Below are 20,651 nucleotides of genomic sequence, written 5' to 3'. Positions count from 1 at the left end.
TAATTTTTTTCAACCTCTTGTGAAACCATACATAGAACATAGAACATAGAACAGTACAGCACAGAACAGGCCCTTCGGCCCACGATGTTGTGCCGAGCTTTATCTGAAACCAAGATCAAGCTATCCCACTCCCTATCATCCTGGTGTGCTCCATGTGCCTATCCAATAACCGCTTAAATGTTTCTAAAGTGTCTGACTCCACTATCACTGCAGGCAGTCCATTCCACACCCCAACCACTCTCTGCGTAAAGAACCTACCTCTGATATCCGTCCTGTATCTCCCACCACGAACCCTATAGTTATGCCCCCTTGTAATAGCTCCATCCACCCGAGGAAATAGTCATATGAAGCAATATGGTCGAATTTACAAATTCACCATCCCGATATGGTGCATCCAGTCCCTAACGTCGAGTTAAATGCTCCGGGAGCGCATATTGGAGAAATTGGAGACAAGGTGGAGGTTGGAGAAGCCAATTAGCTCTATTTATTAATTATAATGGAAGGAAAATCCTGAGGGTCCATAGGCTTTCCCACCCAAATTCTCAACATATGCTCCCACTGTGTAACTCTCTGTACCTGGCATGGGAGCTTGTAACGTTCCACTGAATGATTTTCTGGGTAAAAGGTTTTAATCAGATTAGCATAAAATGTGACTCAATGCAATGGGTGACTAATTCAGTATTGCAAAGTTTATACCATCATCCAACATTAGTTACCCCCATTTGTGCTCACATTTCTTATTCTCCTGGGTAAAGCTATTTATTCCTTTGTTTCTGGTTGAGTTTTATCAGTTGGTTCAACTTGTTCATTTGCAACAAATCAGCATGTCAGGGATCTAAATAAACCACAAGTTGATAATAACCACTGTTCCCTGGGGAATAGTGGCGAGATGACTGGTGTGCTATGCACTCTTGGATAGTTGCAACAGAGTCCTGATACTTTACTGATTGTTGAGCATTAACCATATTGGCTTCTATTGTTCTGATGCAGAAAGCCAGATGGGGTATTTATGAATCATAGAATCCCGACAGTGCAGAAGGAGGCCATTCAGCCCATCGAGTCTGCACCAACCACAATACCATCCAGACCCTATTCCCATAACCCCTGCTAATCCCCTTGACACGAGGGTCAATTTGGCATGGCCAATCAACGTAACCCGCACATGTTTGGATGGCGGGAGGAAACCGGAGCACCCGGAGGAAACCCACGCAGACACAGGGAGAACGTGCAAACTTCACACAGACAGTGACCCAAGCTGGGAGTCGAATACGGGTCCCTGGCGCTGTGAGGCAGCAGTGCTATTCATGCAGATGAATAAACACTTGGGGATGGATATTAGTCTCCAGCCTGAGCCAGTGTTACATTTTTCTTATCTCGAAGAATGTTGTGGTGCTAATTAAATCCAGGAAATGTGGTTCTTTGGGTTCTAATTGTCAATTGGACAGCACTAGAATATCTCAAGAATATGAGATATTTACAAGATGTTGGTGTGCAGAGGGGAGGTGACAGGACATTGTCATTTTTTTGCTTTCTAATGTTTTTCTATTTAACTTGTCAATTTATATTGGACTTGTATAGGCAATATTTAATTAATTTATATTTTGCACATTTTCTGTTGTCGCTTCCTGACTATGCTGACAACAATATCTGATTTCTTTTATTTAAAATGAATTACTAAGTGGGTGACTGCTCTGTCTGCCCCATGAGGACAGCCATGGTACACACAGCTGGGTGAGCAATCTGCAGATGTACATTGCACACTCCTGGCCTGCAACCCCCAACCTACTTCCTGGGACCAGCCAAAATAGGATGTTAATGCCCTATTCTTTTTTACATTCTAATAATAGTACCCTCAGCAATACACTAAGCAATTAGATCTACATCCTCTTCAAATTATCTTGTGCTTTTTGTCTTTCCTCTTGACATTTTTTTTGTATATTTATTTTTTCTCCTCCAGTATATTGTGGAGATGCCGCAATATACTCGATGGGCTGAATGGCCTCTTTCTGCACTGTAGAGATTCTATGGTACATTCTTGTAATTATCATCCACAGTTTTTTTTTCATTTTCCTATTGTTCTACCTATTGGTTCTCTTCCTTCCCCCTCCCCTCATATTTTTTGTTATTTCCACTCTACCTTTGCTTTCCTTAGAACCATAGAATCCCTGCAGTTCAGAAAGAGGCCATTTTGCCCATAGAGTCTGCACCGACTCTCCGAAAGGGCATCCCACCCAGGTCCTCCCCTCCTGCGCCCCCCCACCTCCACCCACCCCCCTCCACCCACCCTATCCCTGTAACCCCGCGCAGTTAGCATGGCCAATCTACCTAACCTGCATCTTTGGACTGTGGGAGGAAACTGGAGCAGCTGGAGGAAACCCATGCAGACACAGAGAGAACATGCAAACCCCACACAGACCGTCATCCGAGGCCAGAATTGAACCTTATTTGCTTATCCTATGCTTAGGTTCTGCCTGACTTTCTGTTTTATTCTCCAGTTGGAAGTTTAAGCAGGCAAGCTGGTTGAATGCACTTGATTTGGCAGGCAGGCTTCAGATTAATCATAGATTCAGTTTAACTGAGCACTGACACCGAAAGACTCTGGAGTTAAACTGCTTTGTCTTTAGTGTCTGAGCATTCCTCCGAGAGACAGTGGCCTGCTGTTTACTGTATCTATTCTGAGACTTTATTTTCACAGTGCATTTAAAAAAAAAAAAATCCTTGCCAATTTTCTTCAATTCCCTCCTCAACAAATCATGGTTCCAAAGGCACCTGTATCTCACCCAAGTGGCCATTTTGAAAGTGACTGTCTACAGGCTAATCACTGATGAGGAGCGTTAGAATCTAGTCTGATCATGAAATTCATACACGTAAGTCTCTAGAACAGGATTATTGGGTCGTGATCTCGAGTAAGAGCTCTAGTTCAGTTTTTCTTTTCCCGGGACAAATCATAGACAGTGTTCAAAATGATAGCTTCCACATATTGTGGGAATCGACCCTGGTGTCTTCCTGGTTTGTGTGGCTGACAATCACTGGATAAATTTGTTGAGTCATCGGGAAGCTCCTTCTGGTATTTTAAATGCTGCTGTGAGAGACACTTATTATCCCTGACCAAATGCTTTAGCCTTTGTGCCCAGTATCGAGAGGAATTGCAAACAATGGAATTGGAAATATAAGCGTGCACTGCCACTTGCGACTGTTATCAGAGTATTTGATTTTGTTCAGGCTAGGAGTTCCTGACAGGTGCTGTCAAGCCTCTCAGCCAATTTCACTGCTTCTGCCAGTCACCAGTTGTCATTACAGTCCTGTGGTGATGTTAGTTACAGTCTATCTGCCTCTCTGTGAAATTGCCCTCAGGGGGCCAGTCACTACTAAATGCAGAGGTGAGAATGAACAGCTTCTGGAAGATGTAAAGGAACACATTAAGAGTCCAGGAAGCAGAGGGGAAAAAAAAGACTTGCATTTATATTGTGCTTTTTGCAACTCAGGATGTCTCAAAATAGTTTGCAAACGATTAAGTACTTTTGAAGTGTAGTCACCAACCGCCATGGCCAGATGACATGTTATAATATTGTTGGTTGAGGATTAAATGTTGCTGAAGATGACATGGTGAACTCCCCTGTTCTTCAGTTGGTGCCATGAGATCTTTTATGTGCATCTGAGAGGCGCAGGAAGGTTTAGCATCTCATGTGAAACATTGTCCCTCAGAGCGCACTGCACACTGCATCAGAGTATCAGCTTAGACCACCTCTGAAATATGATGTCCCGACAATCTTTTGATTCTGAGGCAAGAGAACTACTCCCGAGAGCTGGTTGACACCACATTAACTTTCCAAATTGGACAGGGGAGGGAAGAACTGGCAGTCTGAGCTGTTGAATGAGTTCAGAGAATGAGTTACATTGAATTGACAGCAGCAGATAACCCCGGTTGGAGAAAAAAATGCAGGGGCTCCATGAGACTGACATGAAGGTTTGGCAAATTTGGTAAATGGGACCATAAGACATAGGAGCAGAATTAGGCCACTCGGCCCATCGAGCCTGCTCCACCATTCAATCATGGCTGATACTTTTCTCATCCCCATTCTCCTGCCTTTTCCCCATAACCCCTGACCCTTTATTAATCAAGAACCTATCTATCTCTGTCTTAAAGGATCATCCCTTTAGCCTGAGGTTGTGCCCATCTGGTTCTAGTTTTTCCAACTAGTGGAAACATCCTCTCCACGTCCACTCTATCCAGGCCTCGCAGTATCCTGTAGGTTTCAATAAGATTCCCCCTCATCCTTCTAAACTCCAACGAGTACAGACCCAGAGTCCTCAACCGTTCCTCGAAAGAAACCGAGAAAGAAGGGTAAAGGATGCTCTGAACATTGAAGGGAAAATTCTGAAAGTTGTCGGAGGCTGAGGTTGACAGTGTCCTGGATCGAGGAGGCTGAGGAAAAAGGGTAAAGAAATGGGTTTTTGGAAATGTAGAGAAGATGCTGGATTGGAGTGGGAGGGAGGGGTAATCAAGAGGCCGAGGATAAAGATGAGGAAGAGTTTTGAAGGGGATCCGGGGCTGAGAGGATAGAGATGGGGGCTGGGGTGTGGTAACTTGAGAAAAAAAATAGTGCTTTCCTCTGGAAAAGGCTCGTTACATCAAAACAAATATTGGATTAGGGCACAAACATGAGAGGACTTTTTTTAATACCAAAGAAAGAAATTACCATTTAGTCAAAGATAGTGTATACATCTATGACTTGGTGTCAGCTGTGACTCAACTGGTAGCACTCTTGCCTGAATCAGATGGTTGTGAGTTCAAGTCTCACTCCAAAAACTTGAGTACAAACATCTAAGCTTGACATTCCAGTGCACTGATAAGGGAGTGCTGCACTGTTGGTAGTGCCATCTTTTGGTTAAACCTCTAATGATCGCGTCAACATCATTACAAAGAAGAGCAGGGGTTAACTCCAGCATCTTGGTCAATATGTATCATCCAATCAGTATAAACAGAAAAAAAAATGTTATTATTGCACTGTTGTTTGAGGGAGCTTGCTGTGTGTAAATTGGCTGCTGCATCCCCTACGTTACAATAATGACTATATTTCCAAAAAGTATTTCATCTGCTGTAAAGTGCGTCAAGATACCATGAGATTGTGATAGGCACTATATAAATGCGAGTCTTTCAAGTATTTTCTTCTTTGGAGAGTATGAGAACTGGGTAACACTGTGCTACTTATCTTCATACCTCATACCACAGACACATTTAGAAAAAGTAAGGGAAAAGGAGAATATAAATTTCCCTCGCTCTTTAATTTTATTTTTCTACTGGACAGAGCAGCTGTCATGAATTCGGGTCACTGTGGTTTCAGATGTCCAGGTTCTGGGGCAGTGCGGAGGAGAGAAATTAGGCTAATTCAAGAGATAAGGAATAATTACACAAGTTAAGTCTCTTTGCACTCAATAGAGATGTCTCAAATAGGAATTTGCAGCAGCGCTTAATGTTAAATCTGAGTGGGGAGGTGTCTCCTCAAGAACTACTCCACAGCCATGCATCAGGGAACACAGATCTTTATTCAGTCTACTCGCTCCACACTCCAAACTTTGACTGCCCACTGAGGGCAGTTCCCAACCAGCTCACCCCACATCCAGGTCACATGATCCGGAATGGTGGCCAGGAAATGTGGCTGAGACCAGGAAAGCTGGACTCACTGAAGAAGCAGCTTGATGCTGCAATGGGAAGATGGTGGGGTTGGGAAGAATAGGATGAAATCTGTTGTGGTGTAGGTAGGTGGGGGGATGGGGGTGTGGGTGGGAGGGGGACAGGGGAGCCTCCTTTTTCTAAACCTATCTTCTGATTTTAACCCTTGTTGGAAATTTGCCACAATAGGACCGTAAAATTAGAAAACAGTTTTTTTTTTGAGAATAAGGTTGCAGCCAAAAATGATCCTTATTAATGATTGGAATTAGTAATTACAATCACAGGCTGATTGCAGCTGTGCTCTGTGGTTTGATCTCGTAATCTAAAGTCAGGCATCCCCAGTCACATCTCTGTTCTTCAAGGCACAATGGTACCCACTCCACAGTCACTCCAGAGTAAAGAATGCCTTCCTAAATGGGGCTTATTAGTGAAATCATATTGACAGTCCCACCATATTATTATGAAGAGCGGTGTATAATAGAGCTCGTACGTTGCGCTTGTTTTAATCAGCCTCAGATCACCAAGCTTTCCATGTCCAAATATTTGCCCACATGCAAGCGTATACACTCGGCTTATAATGGGAAATAAGATACAAGAATACGTACAAAATAAGAAGTTAGGATGTCATTTAGATATGCAGACACGACACAGTAATTAACTGTTGACACTTGTGAATAAGCTAGCTCAAATTAATCTTGACACATTTGCAGACGAGTGATATCTTACAGTGAACACTTTGTAATTATATTTGAAAATGAAAATTAAATGACACTTAAAACTGGGTTGTCATGCTCAATGAAGCGGGAATGTAGTTAGATGGATGGGCGCAATAAAAACAACTTGTTTCTCCCTTGTTGGCAGCTTATTTGAAACAGCAAAAAAAAAGTTATGTTTTGATTTATTTTGTTAATTTTGTTTTTTTTTTAAATATATTTTTTCCTCTTCTTCAGATCGCAAGACAACAGCAGCAACTATTACAGCAGCAACATAAAATCAACCTTCTCCAACAGCAAATCCAGGTCAGTCTCTCTCTCTCTGCCTCTCCTGGCCCCTCCATCTTAGCCGAAGTGAGATCTCCACTTGAACATATATTTCACCCGTGGTCGAAGGTTCTCTGAGCTTTTTAAAATCACTTAGAAGCGATGTTAAATGCCGTCAATGACTTGCATTTCAGTTGCACTCATTTACAGGAAGATGCTTCGAGAGTGTTTTACAGATGGTGGAAAACAGTGAACACTGAGGCAGAGAGGAGCGAGATCATAGAAAGGTAGCTCGGGGAGAGGCTGAAGGAGGCGACATGGCAGAGAGATTTAGGGAGGGATTTCCATGGGGCAGGGGCACAGTGGCTATAAGAGTAGCTATTGATGGTGGAACAGATAGAATAATGAATGTGAAATAATGTTATTGAGGGAAGCAGAGGATGTGTATGGAGACATATGTGCTGCAAGCGATTTCTTTGGTAGGATGGATTGAGACCCATAGAGGAATTTGAAAGTGAAGAGAAGGATCTTGAAGGAAACCATACAGTCTAGAATTCTCAATCCAACTCAGGCACGACTGAAACTTGTAGGAAACTTGTTGTAAAATACAGATGGCAGATGTTATGACTTTATCTCAAGGGTAGACTTGGATCATCCAAATAAAAAGAAATACTTTTATGTAACATGCAAAAATTGTGGGCGAGATTCTCTGGCCTCCCACCCACGTGTTTCCCACTGGCGGGAGGCGACGTGTTGTTTACTCATGGCGGGATTCTCTGGTCCCACTGCTGTCATTGGAAATTCCCATTAACATCACCCCACACCGGCAGGAAATCCATGGGCAGCAGTGCGCTGCCGGCAGGACCGGAGAATCCTGCCAGCGTGAATGACCGGAGAATTCCAGCCTGTGACTTCAATGGGATGGATGGTGGTGGTTAGTCAGTGCTCTGAGCTCGGAAATTCAAATAGGTTGCTTGATTCTGAATTCTATCCATTCCAGCGGCCTCGAAAATGCATGTGCAGATGATGGTTGAGATCAGCGTTGGACTTGACTACACATTCCAAGGTTAAATAACGCATCAGCCTTCACTGTCTAGTATGGCTCTTGAGTAGGTGATGGAAGGTTTGGCCAGTTGTGTCATCATGAACTTGTGCCTTTGTGGGGCTTGGAAAAGAAGTGTGCAAAAAAAAAAGATAATTCAAGCAGGGGAAAATTTCTAATGGAAAGTGCTAAGCATTTCATGCAGCATCAGAGTTCATTAACTAATCAATGTGCAGAGCTTTGGCAGTCCTCTCTTTTATGAGAGTGATTTTGCAATGGTTCACATTGGAACCGAATTTGTCTAAACATACCAAATGAAGAGCTGACAGAGCCTTTCCAAACCCAATCAGCTACCCTGCAACTATACTCAAACAGAAAAGTTGCAGATCTTACCAAATAATGCTAATACACAAGAAAACCATGAGATAAGGGCAGAGGACATATTAGCTTTGAAATTTACACTGTGCAGTGTATGAATATTAAACAAATTCATAGCAGCTTCCTGTGTCTTTTAACAGTGATGTTCACTATAGTGATAGTCATAGAGTCGTACAGGGCAGAAAAGGCCCTTCGCCCATTGAGTCTGCACCGACAAATTAATTTAAAATCAATGAGTAAGTGGTGGACATATAAAGTTGAGATGAACCCATCCAGTATATATGCAGCACAATTTCAAAGCTATTAAGCAGATTGGAGTTTCAACACACTACACTGAACTACATAACAGTGCTGTGTCTTGGATAGGACGAGTGGCTGGGCAACTTATCTTTTTCATTTACATTCTGCTACTTTTCTATTCTTCTTGCTCAATGGTTTAATATTGTTTATGAACACAATTGCTTATGTATGATAAAGAACAAGGACAGAGAACAATACAGCACAGGAACAGGCCTTTGTTCCACCATGCCTGCACCGACACACGGTTTCCATCCCTCTATTCGCCTCCTGTTCATGTGTCTACCAAGATACACCTTGAACGTTGCTAATGTGCTTGCTCCACCACCTCCATTGTCAGTGAGTCCAAGAGCCCAACATCTTCTGTGTGAAAATCTTTCCCCGTATGCCTTCCCTAAACTTACCACCTCTCACCTTAAACCTGTGCCCTTTTGTATTTGACCATCCCATCTTGGGAAAAAGCCTCTGACTATCCAACCTGACTACAGTTATAAACCAAAATTTTGAGCACTGAGTACTGTTTCACTGGCGGTTTGGGGCATGGTGTATGGGCAGAATGATCTGGGACAGGGGAAGCATGTGGAGTGAGAGCAGTAATCCATATTGGCTCCATGTCACAGAATAATTCCTCCTCATGATCTCCCTGTGCATTCATTGGAATCGAGCAGTCCACAAAATGGATGAGAATTCCACGGAGGGAACAGTTTGCAGCATGGGGGAAACAGTACAGAAGGAGCGATCTGCAGCTCAAATGCACAGAAATATCCATGGCATGAAGAGAGGTGAATCTTGAGGAGGGAACAGTCACTGCAAGGAAGAATCAAATAGACAACTAAGTTTATGGCACAGGAGAAACGTCAAGGACAATCTATGACCGAGGAAAGCATATGGAAAGATCAGTCTACATTACAAGGGGGAGCATATAAATGTGTATTAAATGAAGAAATCAATGTGTAAGTAAAGATCCTTATGGATTAAGAACTGAATTAACAACAGACCAAGGAAAATTAAGATGAGTATGTCAGTGCTCTGGTAAAAGCTCTAAAATGATGGCAGTGTGAGGAGAGGTTGGAGAAACTTGGTTTGTTCTCACTGGAACGATGGAGGTTGAGGGGCAGCCTGAAAGAAGTCTACAAGATTATAAGGGGCATGGACAGAGTGGATAGTCAGAAGCTTTTTCCCAGGGTGGAAGAGTCAATTATGAGGGGACACAGGTTTAAGGTGTGAGGGGCAAGGTTTACAGGAGATGTACGAGGCAAGATTTTTACACAGAGGGTGGTGGGTGCCTGGAACTCACTGCCGGCGGAGGTAGTCAGATATGATAGTGACTTTTAAGGGGCATCTGGACAAATACATGAATAGGATGGGAATAGAGGGATATGGTCCCTGGAATGGTAGAAGGTTTTAGTTCAGACAGGTAGCATGATCGGCTACTTGTTCCTTGAAACTCAACGATCAATTTTGTTTGAGCAGAAATGTAAAAATGCTTAAAACTCTCTCACGGTAATTTATCTTTTCTATCAAGCAAACTCTTTTGGATAGATAACTTGAAAAACTTCAAGCAAAGTGCCCAGCAGACAGAAAATTAAAATGCGCCGTTATCTTCTTTGCTTTGCTTACCAGGTCTGCAGCACATGTGCTGTTCAAATGACACGTTTTATTTTAAAACAAATTCTGCTCAGGTCCTTTTTAACAAATGAAAGAATCCAAATTTTCTGCAAATTACAACACTAATTATTTGTTCAGTTTTTGCATTACTTTTCAGGAATGTGTGAGGCACTTTTCACACATACTGGATCTGTTGGGAGTTAGCAAACTAACACCTGTAAAACACATTTCTTAACAAATTCTTTGTATATTTCAGTTCACGGTGAGTTACTCCAGTCTTGTTAAATAAAAGGACAGATGGATGTGTTATATGATAATTTTTGTATTTTAATTAAACCGCACTAAAAGTTGTTCTGACTCTTCCCTTATCATGGGGTCTGACTTGACGTTAATGTCGGAGAAAAGCCTTGTCACACCTGCAGGAGTCAACATCATGAGAACCTGTTACATCACAAAGGTTACGTTGCATTGAATTCCATGTTCAGCTGATGGAAGACATTTTTCTGTGTACGCCAGTCCAGGATGTTCCCAAATTTGACTTCCACTCTGTCATTAACTGGCTGATTTCATTTGGGCTTGCAGTAGTCAGCTTCAGTTTGCTAGTTTTCATAAACAAACCCCATAGCCTTGCATTTCGATAGCAACCCTCACAACCACTGGATGTCCCAAATTATTTTCTTTTATCCAGTCGTGTGATGTGGGTGTTGGCATGGCTAACACTTTTGCACATCACTAATTGCCCTTGAGATAGTGGTGCTGAGCTGTCTTCTTGAACCGCTGCAGTTCATAGGTACACCCTCAGTGCTGTTAGGAAGGGAATTCCAGGATTTTGATCCAGAGGCAGTGAAGGATTGGCAATATAGTTTCAAGTCAGGATGGTGTGTGGCTAGTCTGAGGAACTCCTGCAAAAAATGTCCTGGGACTGAGATGATGACTTCCAAAAACCAAACCATTTTCCTTTGTGCCAAGTTTGACTCCAAGCAGTTTTCCCCCGATTTGAATTGACCTCAATTTTGCCAGGGCTCCTTGATGCCAGGCTTTGTCAAATGCTGCTTTGATGTTAAGGGAAGACACACTCACCTCACTTCTAGAATTCAGCTCTTTAGTCCATGCTTGGACAAAGGGTTTAATGAGGCCAGGAGCTTAGTAGCCCAGGCCCACTGAACATGTAAGCAGGATATTGCTGTTTAAGTGCCACTTTGTCATCAGTAAAGTGAGGGAAGGTGTTGTCAATGGTGCTATCAAGAGAAGGCTGATGGGGTGGTAATCGGCCAGATTGGATTTGCCCAGCTTTTTTGTGGACAGACATACATGGACAATTTCCCACATTGCTTGCCAGTTGTGGCTGGGCTGGAACAGCTTGACTAGAGGCGTGGCTGGTTCTGGAGCATATGTCTTCAGTATTGTTACTGGGATGCTGTTAGGGCCTATAATCTTTGCGGTACCCAGTGCCTTCAGCTGTTTATCAGGTGGAGTGACTTAAATTGGCTGGATATTGGCATAATTGATGCCTGGTGACCTCAGGAGGAGGTGAAGATAGATCAATAACTTGGCACTTCTAGCTGAAGATAGTTGCAAATGCTTCAGCCTTGTGTTTTGCTCTGATGTGCTGGGCTCTCCCATCATTAGTGGCGGTGATGGTGGAGCCATCATTCATGACTGGATGTGGAAGAACTTTAGAACATCTGAGCTGTTGGCTGTGGAATCATTTAGCTCTGTCTATTGTATGCTGCTTTTTCAGTGCAGACAATTAAGTACTTTCCAAGCAGTGGCTGTTGCAATGTACGAAGTGCAGCATCCAATTTACGCACAGCAAACTCCCACCAACAGCAATGTGAACATGACCAGATAATCTGTTTTTTGTGATATTGATCAAAGGATAAGTACTGGCCAAAACACAAGGGATAACTCCCCCTGTTTCTCTTTGAAATCATGCCAAGGGATCTTCTTCATTCAGTTGAAAGGTCAGACAGGACTGTGGTTTAATGTCTCATCCAAAAAAAGCACCACTGAAACTGCAGCACTCCCTCAATATTCTACTGGAGTGTCAGCCTAGATTTTCTTGCCTTAAGCCCTGGAGTGGGACTTGAACCCACAACCTTCTGACTTAGAGTGCCCCCTCCCGAACCGCCAGCAAAATAAAAGACCTGTTTCCTGATCACTATCCCGTTGTGAGGGCAAAATCAGCTTTGCAGTGGTGCCCTTGACTGGTTACCTTTCAAACTAGGCCACTTGACAATTTGGCTGAGATTCTGAAGGGGAAGAATCAGTGAGAACTTCCACTCCTGTCGCCTGTGGGTTCGTACATCAGCATCAGTCAGCAATTACAGGAGTGGAGGAGAGAAAACAACTCTCAAGGCTCTCTGAACATCTACTTCATTAAAGATCACACACAGTGATGTGTAACTACTACTGGCTCAAGAGGTATCAAGTTTTCCTTCAGTCATTATTTTCCCCTTTTGTATTCCATTCATTATTTTTATTGTTTGTGTATTAACCTGAGAGGTGAGCTGCTACAAAGAGCACATGATAATACACAGGTAGAAAAGGCTATACAGCCCATTAAAGCATATCTTTACAAAGACCACTGAAAATCCACCCTCATCCCATCGTGAACTATAGTCCTCGTATCATGAGAAAGTTCCAATAAATATTTCCTATTCTCGAATGTTCACCCACTCTATGTTTCCACTGCCAAAAAAGCAGGAACGTCAAATGCCGACAGGCATTATCTTCCAATGGGTCAGTAGCTGAGCCATTAGAATAAAGAAAAGGGCTGGAATTTTACCGGCACACTCACCCGGGGCTCGTAAGATCGTGCCTGAGGCCAAAGGAGAATGCCGATCTGCGAGCCTCACCCGCCCCGATTTCAGGGCAGGTGTGCCGGTAAAATCAGGGCCCAGGTTTCGTGTTTGACCAGTTGTCAATGCCAAGTTAACTTTAAGACAGCACTGAGGGTTTTACCATTGGCCTCGGTGCTCCTGCGCTGTGAAGAGGAGAATTAGCTGGCGTTTCACCACCTGGCTGCCACCCTTTAGATAACATAGAGAGACAGCAGACAAAAGAGAGTCTGAGTAAGGAGTGAATGCTTTGAGGACAGGAAAGGAGTGGAGAAAATTGGCACCACCTAGTCCGACTTTAAATTACAGCCCGACTCTAAACCTTACATTAACATGTGATTGTTTCGCAACAAAGATGGGAAGCAGGGTTAGTGAAGGTGGCCATAAGGCTGGCAGGAGCTGCAACAAGGTGGGTTGCAACTGTAATAAGTCAACCAGATTGCCAGGAGTTGGACAAGCAGGTGATAATTCTGCATTCAAGGTGGCAAGGTTCAGCAGCAAATTGAACAAGGAGGGACAAACTTGATTAACGGGATTCATAGAATCCCTACAGTGCAGAAGGTGCCAGATTCGGCCCATCAAGTCTGCACTGACCACAATCCCACCCAGGCCCAATCCCCATAACCCCCTGTTTTTACCCTACTAATCCCCATGACACTATGGGCAATTTAGCATGGCCAATCAACCTAGCCTGCACATCTTCAGACTGTGGGAGGAGACTGGAGCACCCGGAGGAAATCCACGCAGACACAGGGAGAACATACAGATTTCGCACAGACAGTGAGCCAAGCCGGGAAGCAAACCCAGGCCCTTGGTGCTGTGAGGCAGCAGCGCTAACCACTGTGCCACCGTGCCGATTAAAAAGGTAAACTTATCTGCACTCATAATAAGAAATCACTGCTTCAGGGGCATGTGGTAGGCAATACATTAGGTGAACGAGGAATAAAGTAAATCACAAGGACTGCAATGGTTCAAGAGGTGGCTTGCTATCACTTTCTTAAGAGCAATCAGGAATGGTCAACAAATATTGGCCATGCCAGTAATGCCCACATCCCATGAATGAATTTGAGAAATGGTGTACTGACATCTCTTCTTTATCTGACAAAATCTAATACGAACAAAAAGAAAGCCAACTTTGCAAAAACCAAGAGCATTACTTCAAGCAGCGAGTGAAGCAAGAACCGGACAGAGTCCGGGTTATCCAGGCCTGCATTTAACCTCTATTATGGATACTGAGCAATGGTGGACATGGAGGATGGGTTTGTCAAGTCAAAACAAGATATCGTCTCACAGAGAGGGAGGCAAAATCAGAAGGCACATCACCTCAGGTCATTCTGGCTAGTAGCTGGATGAAAAACAACAGCAGAGACCAGGGATCGGACAGACTGGGATGAATACCACACAATGTAAGGAGAATACTTCAATGTAAAGAAGAAGAAGAAAAAAAATTTATTAAGGGGACGATGAGAATTAAATTGCATCATATTTGTGCATTATATTAGCACAGTTTCCGAAGAGATGTTTCTGGACATACAAAAATGCAAAAGCATTCCATTTAAACACATTATTGTGATGCTTAGTGAGACTTTTCTTTAACAGCCACTCGTCTGATGGCTGCATAAGCACAGGACTGCGATTGCGCCTCTATGCTAGAGTTCCTGCTTTATCTTACTATGCGTTCCTGGCTTCATAGAATCTTTTTTGTTGTACACTATCTGTTGCCTGAGTGAGCACTCTCCCCGATCAAATGAACATGAAGGATGGAAATGAGTTATTACAGGTGGATTGACAAGACAATGGAGAGTAAGATGGTTTATTCTGTTTTGTGGTGCTTGATCAGTAGGAAGCCCAGTTAAATCTCACTGTTGCATGCTTGATGTACACTGTTGTGTCATTGAGCTGTATTTGTGTGCTGTGCCTGGCAGGGAAAGGCCAGCCCAAGAGTAATTATAATTATTCTCTTTGACTCTGGAGACCATTCCTTTTTTGTTATTTATCGTGTAAGTGATACCCTCCCTACGAGCTCAGTTAGGGAATGTACACATTCCAAATCAACTCGGCTAAGGAAATCTGACACTTCAATTGGCACACTACAAGAGTCTGATGTGTCTTTGAAAGAAGACAGAAGATCTAAACAGGACAAATAGGTTGGGCCATTACATACCGTTGCCGAGGTAAACTTCACAGACGTTCTGTGCAAATTCATAGCTGTAATTTGAAAAGAAAATAACGACAACTGTTTTTTCCTGCGCTCACCGAGTGTATTTTTTCTCTTTGCCCTCCTCCTTCATTAACAAAAGAGACATCCTTTTTTCCTTAAAAAAAAGTCCAATGCTTAACTTTTATTTTTAACAGGCTACCCCTCATTAACCAAAAGGGCAGCTAATTGAATAGAAGATGGCTTTCACCCTTTGAAGTGCTGAATGGTATTTGCAGCTGTCAGACTATGCCCACTGCGTCTGTAATTCAGCCTCTGTAAAATGATTTTCAGTGTGTTTCTCCTTGGAACACCAAACTCTAGGTTAGATAAGTATGCCCCGAGGACATTTTGAATTCATTGTGACTAATTTTTTTTTGTTCTAAGAGTGGAAAATATGCAACTGGGTGAGTCTGGAGTGTGCTGGATCCATTCTCCATCATTGTTGTCATTGGCACTCACCATGGGTCCCTTAAAAGAGCATCGCCAGCATGATTTTGTAATGAGGACAGAATTCTTTACTAAGCAAATAGCAAATAAGGAAAACATTTCCATCAGCAATGATGGTCGCGACGAAGGAAATGAGTTGCCCGTGACTAAGTTGAAGTAGGAGAAATTAGCCAACCTAATGGGAAAAAAAAGTACCCACTCGCGATGGAGTGGAAAATTGGATAATATCGTTGGGGAGGGTAACCATCTACTAGGGTAGCTGATTCTGAGTTTGTCGCTGTTAAGTATGAAGGTTTGAAAAGACATCACATACTGCAGGGTGATCTCCAGGAACTGAGAATATCATGTATCGTTTGGAGGGTGACATGAGGACTTATATTGGGGAAACACAAAGATGACCTTTTGGACTTTAGTAATTAATGTACTTGTATCAATCAGTTGGGTTAATATCCCTAATAATTCATGAATTATAATATTGGACATTAATCACTATTAGACACAATGTCAAAACAATTTATTGGCCCTGGTCTGCCAGATGCTAAGAAATAGATCAGGCAGACATGGATATCTATACGCATTACATCAGTCACTAATAATTAGGTGGATATTGAAGATCAGCCAGAACTGGAACAATTACCATTCATCATTAAGAATCTTTTTTTCCCTAAACTAAACATGGATTATTTTAGAAAATTCTGAAGTGGTCATATATTCCCAGGCTTAGCACAACCTGGCTGATGTATTGTTGAGGATTCTGCCCTGGAAATTTTCTGATTTGATTTCTTATTAGCCTACAGTGAAAAGTATTGTTTCTTGCGCGCTATACAGATAAAAGCATAATGTTCATAGAGAACGTATGGGAGAAAGAAGGAGAGAGTGCAGAATATCACTTTACAGTCATAGCTAGGGAGTAGAGAAAGATCAGCTTAATATATGGTAGGTTCATTCAAAAGTCTGGTGGCAGCAGGGAAAAAGCTGTTCTTGAGACAGTCGCTTGTATGTGACCTCAGACTTTTGTATCTTTTTCCCGACGGAAGAAAGTGGAAGAGAGTAAGTCCGGGGTGTGTGGGGTCCTTGATTATGCTGGCTGCGTTTCCGGGAAGTATAATTTTGTTGACGATATTGGTCTACAAAAGCTGAAGATGTTTTGATTATGTTCCTTTGCCTATTATTTTAGCACAGATACTAGTCAACGTATTTATTTTAAATGGGTTAACAACTATTCCACATTGCCTCCATTACAACAGTGATTGTACTTCAAATGTATTTCATTGTCATTGTTTTGGGACTTCCTGTGGTTGTGATCGGTGTTAGATAAATGCAAGCCATCCTTTTTACTTTCTAAGCAGCAGAGGACTGCCATACATAACGGGATGTTATGTATGCCACGGGATCCAGGGTGAGGTCACTAAATGGTTACAAAATTGGCTTGATGACAGGTGGTTGTAGAGGGTTGTTTTTCAAACTGGAGGCCTGTGACCAGTGGTGTGCCTTAGGGATCAGTGCTGGGTCCACTGTTATTTGTCATTTATATTAATTATTATTAATGATTTGGATGAGAATATTGGAGGCATGGTTAGTAAATTTGCAGATGACACCAAGATTGGTGGCATAGTGGACAGTGAAGAAGGTTATCTCAGACTGCGACGGGATTTTGATCAATTGGGCCAGTGGGCTGATGAATGGCAGATAGAGTTTAATTTAGATAAATGCGAGGTAATGAATTTTGGTAGATTGAACCAGGGCAAGACTTATTCAGTTAATGGTAGGACGTTGGGGAGAGTTACAGAACAAAGAGATCTAGGGGTACAGGTTCATAGCTCCTTGAAAGTGGAGTCCCAGGTGGACATAGTGGTGAGGAAGGCATTCAGCATGCTTGGTTTCATTGGTCAGAACATTGAATACAGGAGTTGGGATGTTTTATTGAAGTTGTATAAGACATTGGTAAGGCCACACTTGGAATACTGTGTACAGTTCTGGTCACCCTATTATAGAAAGGATATTATTAAACTAGAAAGAGTGCAGAAGAGATTTACTACGATGGTACCAGGACTTGATGGTTTGAGTTATAAGGAGAGGCTGGATAGACTGGGACTTTTGGCTCTGCAGCGTAGAAGGCTGAACGGTGATCTTATAGAGGTCTATAAAATAATGAGGGGCATAGATCAGCTAGATAGTCAATATCTTTTCCCAAAGGTAGGGGAGTCTAAAACTAGAGGGCATAGGTTTAAGGTGAGAGGGGAGAGATACAAAAGGATCCAGAGGGGCAATTATTTCACACAGAGGGTGGTGAGTGTCTGGAACAAGCTGCCAGAGGCAGTAGTAGAGGCGGGTACAATTTTGTCTTGAAGGTTTAGACAATTACATGGGTAAGATGGGTATAGATGGATATGGGCCAAATGCAGGCAATTGTGATTAGCTTAGGGGTTTAAAAAAAGGGCGGCATGGACAAGTTGGGCTGAAGGGCCTGTTTCCATACTGTAACCTCTATGACTCTATAGATATTAAGAGCGGTGGTATATTTTGCCATGGCGTAGGCGGCTCATCATTTTGGCAAGGGGGTTTCTCGTTGTTCGCACCCTTCGCCTGCCCTGGGGGCTCGATTTTAACTTAGTGAATGTGGTGTGAGTGAGTTAAAATCTCACCGTAAGCCTTTGTTGGTTAATGTCGACAACTGTAACTCTGAGAATAATTTCTCGTGTGGTAGCATGTTTCATTTTATATATCTAGTGGTTAACTTGGTAATTAAAAACTGAAACTTTAATTTGTAGATTAAATCTTCAAATCTATTGCTGTTAGAAAGGCTGGAGCAACGACGCAGTACATTCAAATTGCATTGGCATATTGATTTAATCATGAGTTCCCTGATACCCGTGCAATGCTTACACACCAAAGAAAGAACTTGCATTCATAAAGTGCTTACTACATCCTCAAGATAATGCAAAGCAATTTACAACTAATGGATCACCTTGGAATTGCAATCACTGTGAGCAAATGCAGCAGCCGATTTATTTAAGGGAGGAATGTTGGTCAGGGCACTGAGAGAACTAAGTGCTCTTCATCAATGGCGTGAGAGCTTTTACACATGCCTGTTCTGGCTACAGTTTAAAATCCTATTCAATAATACAGTAGTCCCTCAGCACTGTACTGAAATGTCAGCCTAGATTATGTATGCAAGTTTTGTGATGAGGTTTGAACTGTCAGTTTTTTGATTTAGAGGTGAAAGTACTAACAATTCAATTAATTCCATAGATTCATGTTTCCTGAGGGTGTGTGTGTGTGTTTTTATTTATTTCATTTATTTATTAGTGTCACAAGTAGGCATACATCAACACTGCAATGAAGTTACTGTGAAAATCTCCTGGTCGCTACACTCCGGCACCTGTTCGGGTGCATTGAGGGAGAATTTAGCATGGCCAATGCACCTAACCAGGGAGGAAACCGGAGCACCTGGGGGAAACCCACACAGTCACAGGGAGAACGTGCAGGCCCGACACAGACAGTGACCCGAGCCAGGAATTGAACTCGGGTCCCTGGCGCTGTGAGGCAGCAGTGCTAACCACTGTGCCACCATGCCTGTGTGTGTGTGTGTGTGTGTGTGTGTGTGCGTGCGTGCAGTGAGCGGGTTGGAAGTCCCCTCATTGTCTGCTGTAACTTTTATAAACACTGGTAGAGACCTTGGAAAAATTCTACACTGTTTATCTGGGGAAGATACGGCTGAAGATCAGTGAATCCTTTTGGAAACTTTATCCCCACCGTACACAATATTGCCAAGATAAGTCACAGCGGTAGATTTTCTTCCGTGGATTTTCAGGGCAATTTGGTCAAGCAGGTCATTGAAACCACGTTTCATTTACATTCCGAATGTAAATTGTCAGCATTGACAAAGATCGTAAAAAAGATCAGACTCGAGTTATTTGGAATGAGGAGGTTGGAGTGGTTGTGGTGAAGGTTCACAAATGTACCTCTGCTTTATATGTTGCTTTGATTTATTTCACGACTGAAATGGGTGCCCACCCTCCCTCGCGCTCAAAGTGCTAAGTTGGGTTGTTAGCAGAGAATCTCTCCTAAGTCTCTGTATTCCAATTACCCATTCAGTGCAGAGAGCTGTTAGAAATGGTGGAAAAAATATCTGTTGTTTTTACTTGCAGGATCTGAATTAATTTGAAAGCATTAAAATCTTTGAGCAAATAAAGTGAAATTCTTGGAGAAGGCTGGAAGGTGTTTGAAAGACCGTTGTGTTAATTTAATTTTTATTGGCCTGAAAGTGCAGCTTACTTCGAGTGAAGAAAGAGTGTCTCTGTGTTTAATAAGCAGCCATATGGCAATGGTGTGTTTCGTTATAAGATAAAGTGTCACTGGTTTGAGTGTAACCAGTGGGGTGGGGTTAAGGTTCACTTAATCACTTGTACCATATCCTATTATGGTTTTCGAGGCTACATTCCAGATTGTTTTAAAGTATTTCAGGGTTTACTGTGTATTGCTCATTCATGGGTGGGACCTTTTATAGCATTGCCTTTTGAAGATCATCTCAAACAGGGCTACTGTTTTCTATTTTGAAGGCAAGGCAATTTGAAGTAATTGACAAAATGCAACCAAAACACAGATCAATCCTGAGCTAAAAAGTGAAACCTCCTGTGCTGGAAATGGAAGGATAAATTGCGGGAAATACACAGTTATTGTTTGGAAGAAAGACAAGTTGACATTTCTTATGGAATTCTTTTTAGGAGTTGAGGGAGGGGGATTTCTTTGCAAGACTGACCCAGGACAAAGTGAGAAGCGAAACATAAGGTGAAGGACAAGATCAGGATCCAGTTGTCCAACCTATTCACGTGGCAGGGCGGGGGCGGAGACACATTTCAACATTTTTCTCGCCAAGGGGCCAATGAGCAAATTCGGAAAGATAAAGTTTGGCATGACATTAAACATGAATTTTAAAAAATCTGAGGTATGAAAAGAAGCAGCTTGCTGAGCAAAACAAAATGGTAAATAAAGATAACCATTCGAATGTGAAAGGGTGTGTGTGTATCTGTGTGTCCGGTTCAGTCCCAGACTTGGATGTTTGCTCACTTTCCTTCACCCTCTGAGTGAGTGGATGAGAGAGCATGTGTGGGGGGGGGGGTGAGAGCGAATGAGAATCCTGATACTGGGAGTGAGCCAGACCTATGCACACACTCTGTCCTCT

The 20,651-nt window shown here is 42.6% G+C and overlaps 1 protein-coding gene across 19 annotated transcripts in view; it reads left to right on the top strand.

The window, feature by feature from the left end:
• sox6 (SRY-box transcription factor 6) overlaps positions 1-20,651 on the top strand; it is a 636,409-nt gene that overhangs the window by 430,276 nt on the left and 185,482 nt on the right. For all 19 annotated transcript variants that reach the window (XM_078220783.1, XM_078220782.1, XM_078220770.1 and 16 more), the window contains one exon: positions 6,625-6,693. In XM_078220783.1, coding sequence (XP_078076909.1) covers positions 6,625-6,693 — 69 coding nt within the window. The remainder of the gene's footprint in view (positions 1-6,624; positions 6,694-20,651) is intronic.

This window comes from Mustelus asterias, chromosome 9 (genome assembly GCF_964213995.1).
Source record: "Mustelus asterias chromosome 9, sMusAst1.hap1.1, whole genome shotgun sequence".
NCBI lineage: Eukaryota > Metazoa > Chordata > Chondrichthyes > Carcharhiniformes > Triakidae > Mustelus > Mustelus asterias.
The sequence above is the reverse complement of the archived record's forward strand: the minus strand, read 5'-3'. Positions and strand labels throughout refer to the sequence as shown.